At 58.4% G+C, this 3,988-nt stretch overlaps 1 protein-coding gene across 16 annotated transcripts in view; it reads left to right on the top strand.

Moving 5' to 3' along the window:
- ACBD4 (acyl-CoA binding domain containing 4) overlaps positions 1 to 1,638 on the top strand; it is an 11,549-nt gene extending 9,911 nt beyond the window's left edge. For 13 of the 16 annotated variants that reach the window (XM_017876113.1, XM_017876112.1, XM_017876110.1 and 10 more), the window contains 2 exons: positions 904 to 1,028; positions 1,388 to 1,638. In XM_017876113.1, coding sequence (XP_017731602.1) covers positions 904 to 1,028; positions 1,388 to 1,439 — 177 coding nt within the window. In that variant the 3' untranslated portion in view covers positions 1,440 to 1,638. Of the gene's footprint in view, positions 1 to 903 lie in introns of all 16 variants that reach the window. The other 3 variants (XM_017876123.1, XM_017876124.1, XM_017876116.1) reach the window with 2 other exon arrangements.
- Positions 1,639 to 3,988: the final 2,350 nt, after the last annotated feature.

Here is a 3,988-nt window from a genome sequence, read left to right on the forward strand (position 1 = left end):
TTCTTCTTCTTCTTCTTCTTCTTCTTCTTCTTCTTTTTTTTGAGATAGAGTCTCACTCTGTCAGTCAGACTAGAGTGCAGTGGCGCGATCTTGGCTCACTGCAACCTCCGCCTCCCGGTTCAAGCAATTCTCTGCCTCAGCCTCCCGAGTAGCTGGGATTACAGGTGCCTGCCACCATGCCCGGCTAATTTTTTTGTATTTTTAGTAGAGACAGGGTTTCACCATGTTGGCCAGGCTGGTCTTGAACTCCTGACCTCGCGATCTGCCCGCCTCGGCCTCCCAAAGTGCTGGGATGACAGGTGTGAGCCACCGCGCCCGGTCTGCCCCAGTCATTCTTTTTGATGCTCAGTCACAACTCTGGCCATTCGAGACCCTTTCAAACCGGGTCCTATGTTCTTATAACACGACCTGATGAATCTTTAAAAGCGGCCTTGCTTTCCTGGTACAAGGCGCCCCACATTCACTCCCACCTTCCCTGCCCTAGGCCTGGAATCAACCACTTCTCCAAGGAGCCTTGGCTCCTTTTTAGTGGAGAATGATAGTTGGAAACTAAAATCTGGGTACCCAGGGCTCTCATTTGAAACATGTGGCACATCCTTAACGACAGAGGCCTTCAGGTAATACCAACGGCCATTGCTGTGTGGCCCAGAGAAGATGGCATGGAAGCCGCTCCCTCTATCCACAGCCCTTCCGGCCTCTCTGGACACTGGGATTGCCCTGGGAAGGAAGATGTGGGAGGGAGTTGGCATTCAACCTGTCAGGACCACCTGGGGGCCACTTCCCTTCTAGTGTTGCAGACTTGGGGCAGGGTCTTTCCAGTCTCCCACTGAATTGGAAGCAGGTTCCTAGGGAGGTTGTGCTGAGGCCTGGACTGGCCTCTGACTCCTTCCCTCTTGGCTGCAGAGGCCGCAGCCCAGGCCCAGTGCTCGGCCATGGCCCCTTGGGCTCCCGGGGCCCACGCTGCTCTTCTTCCTCCTGTGGCCCTTCGTCGTCCAGTGGCTCTTCCGAATGTTTCGGACCCAAAAGAGGTGACTGTCAGTGGACGGGTCTCTGCAGCCAACTAAGACTATGTTATGTGCCATGAGCCTTCCTAGGGTTTAGAAGAACAGCATTCAAAATTCCCCCTCCTGTCAGTGTTTGCCTTCGCACCTCCTCCCCTAACGCAGCGCGGGGTGCAAATAAGACCCCACCCCTCCCTGCACCTTCACAGGGACGCTTCCTTCCCTCCCCGCAACCACCCCAGGCTTCCCTGGGAGGCTGCAGTTGTGGTGCACGTCCCCGGTGCTGGGTTGGCCGTGACTCGGGGGCGGGGCTATCGGGTCTCAGCCCCTGCCCTCCCCACCCTCTGGGTCACCTGACTCTCTTCCCACCCCTGCTTCTCCCCGAGGAGGTTCAGCTCTTGGGCAAGTTGGGACTCGGGCCGGCGCCTGGAAGAATGATTGGCTGGGAGGCTGCGGGAGGGAGGCCAGGAGGCCCCGACCAGTTGAGTGAGCAGGCCCCGGGGGAGGGGGATGAGCGCAGTTTGCTCGCCTTCCTCCCCTGCCGGCCCCCTCCGCCCCCACACACACTCAGGACGTCTTCACTGAAGATTCACTTACAAACGAATGTTTCACTCAATAAAAGAAAACCATAATCTTCTACTGTCTGGTCCCCTACGGAGGGAGCGGGGAGCGGGGCCTGGAGCGGGAGAAGCACAAGTCCTTTTCCTGCTCCCCACCCAGTGCCCCCTTGATGGCCCTGAAAGAAGCCGGCGGTTGGTGATTCTGAATGGGGAATATTTTCCCTCCTCCCTGGGCAAGCGAAGGGAAAACAGGCCTCGGTGTGGAGGGGAGAGGGAAGGGAACCAAGGGTGGCCCGGGTCGGGAGGGGAGCACCCTTGGGAGGGCGGAGCCAACGGGGGCGGGCCGAGGGCGCGGCCCTGCCCGCTGCCCCGTCGGGGACGCGGGGTCCCAGCGAGCTGGGGGTGGCGGGGAGGAGCGGAGCAGGGCTGGGCGGGGTCGAGGAGCTGGTTTGGCCCCCGCCCGAAGGGGACGGCGGCAGCTCTAGCTCCGCGCCCCGGGCGTAGGGATGGGGTTCCGAGCCCCAGGCTCCAGAAATGTCCGCTGCCCCCTACTCAGCTGCCTGTTCCCAGTGCCTCACCTTGATCTCTGGGCCTGGGCCTTCCCAGGGAATTTTCTGGAAGGCCAAGGCCCGGCGAGAACCTCGTCGTCGCCCAGCCTTGAGTAGAGGGCAGGACCCTGCGCGCCTGGAAGCCCCGGTCGGGGTGGGCCGATCGCCCGCGTGCAGTCGCCTTCCGGGGGGTACAGGCCAGAGGCTTTGGCCTCCCTCTGTCAGCACCAGCTCTGTCGTCGTGGGCCGCCTTGGCTCAAACCACGGCCTGGCCCGTATTCAACAGCGAAACTGGCCGCTCTGGGCGCCGCCTGGTGCCAGCGCCTCCAAGTCCACTGGCCAGGGTCCCTACCAGAGTCCCCCGCCGCTGCCACCACCTGGGCCCTAGGACCTTCCTACCCCTGGGTAAGGAAGAGGCAGTTCTGAAGGTCCCTGGCTGAGATCCTTAAACTCTTGAGTTCCCTGTCAGCCTCTAGTCTTGACCACCGCCCTAGGCTTGGCCATCATTAACCCCACTGGAAGCCACAGTCACTCTTTAGTCGTCAGTCCTTTCCAAGCCGGGAAGGCATCCCTGAGGCTAGACGGTGCGCTCTGCACCGCTCAGCCCAGGGACACAAGCACAGGCTGAATAGCCCCTGTGATATGGCTGGACTGCAGCAAGCAGGACAGACAACAGCAGGGCCACCTTGGTGGGGGATGCAGGTCCAGGGCTGAAGCCAGCTCCACCACTTGCACAGTAGCTGTGGAACTTGGACAAGATTTTTTTTTGTTATTTTGAGACCGAATCTGGCTTTGTTGTCAGGCTGGAGTGCAGTAGTGCGATCTGGGCTCACTGCAACCTCTGCCTCCCAGGTTCAAGCGATTCTCCTGCCTCAGCCTCCCCGGAGTAGCTGGGACTACAGGCACATGCCACCACGCCCAGCTAATTTTTTGTATTTTTAGTAGAGATGAGGTTCACCGTGTTAGCCAGGATGGTCTCGATCTCCTGACCTCATGATCAAAGTGCTGGGATTACAGGTGTGCGCGCCCGGCCCTTGGGGAAGATTCTTAACTGCTCTGGGCTTGGGTGGCCTTGTTTGTGAAATAGGGTTGATCTCTTCTTCATAAGGCAGTCCTCGGGTTTACCAGTGATGGGGCATGTTAAATGTCTGGCAAAGGGTTAGAACCCAGCTAATAGTAAAGTTGCCTGGCCCCTTGACAGAATTCTAGAATTCCACAAGCTATTCCTCAGTCCACCTCTCCTCCAATATGACAAATGAGACCATACAATGGAGCCCAGTCCAGGACACTGAGGCTGGGCTCAGCTGTACCTTCCAAATGCCCCAAATTGGGGTACCCCAGAATCATCTGGAGTCTGAAGATGTGGTAACAATTTGGAGGTCTCTGTGATAACCAAGTTCTCTGCAAAACCCCTTTTTCCTCCAGGAGTGCTCTGAGGGGCAGTTCTTGGTCTCAGGAAGCCTGCTAAGGGATGAAGCCACACAGAGTGGGGAGCTTTTCAGGTGGACCCGAGTTCTTGGAAGCCCAGAGAAAACAAACGAAAGTGTTCATTTTCAGAATACATAGCTGTGCCCAGAGGCCCGCGTGCTTGCTTGCAGCTCCCCTTAGAGGCATCTACATTGGCCATGCCCATCACCACTGGCCCCCGCCCCCCAATATCTCATACTGCCCAGAGCCACCGAGGTCCCAGACTAGCCCTTTCCTGGCACATAATGCTTGGTCTTCCTAAAATGCCCCTCTTCGGCCGGGCGCGGTGGCTCAAGCCTGTAATCCCAGCACTTTGGGAAGCCCAGACGGGCGGATCACGAGGTCAGGAGATCGAGACCATCCTGGCTAACACGGTGAAACCCCGTCTCTACTAAAAAATACAAAAAACTAG

Source organism: Rhinopithecus bieti, unplaced genomic scaffold, assembly GCF_001698545.2.
Source record: "Rhinopithecus bieti isolate Rb0 unplaced genomic scaffold, ASM169854v2 scaffold_10088, whole genome shotgun sequence".
Classification (NCBI taxonomy): domain Eukaryota; kingdom Metazoa; phylum Chordata; class Mammalia; order Primates; family Cercopithecidae; genus Rhinopithecus; species Rhinopithecus bieti.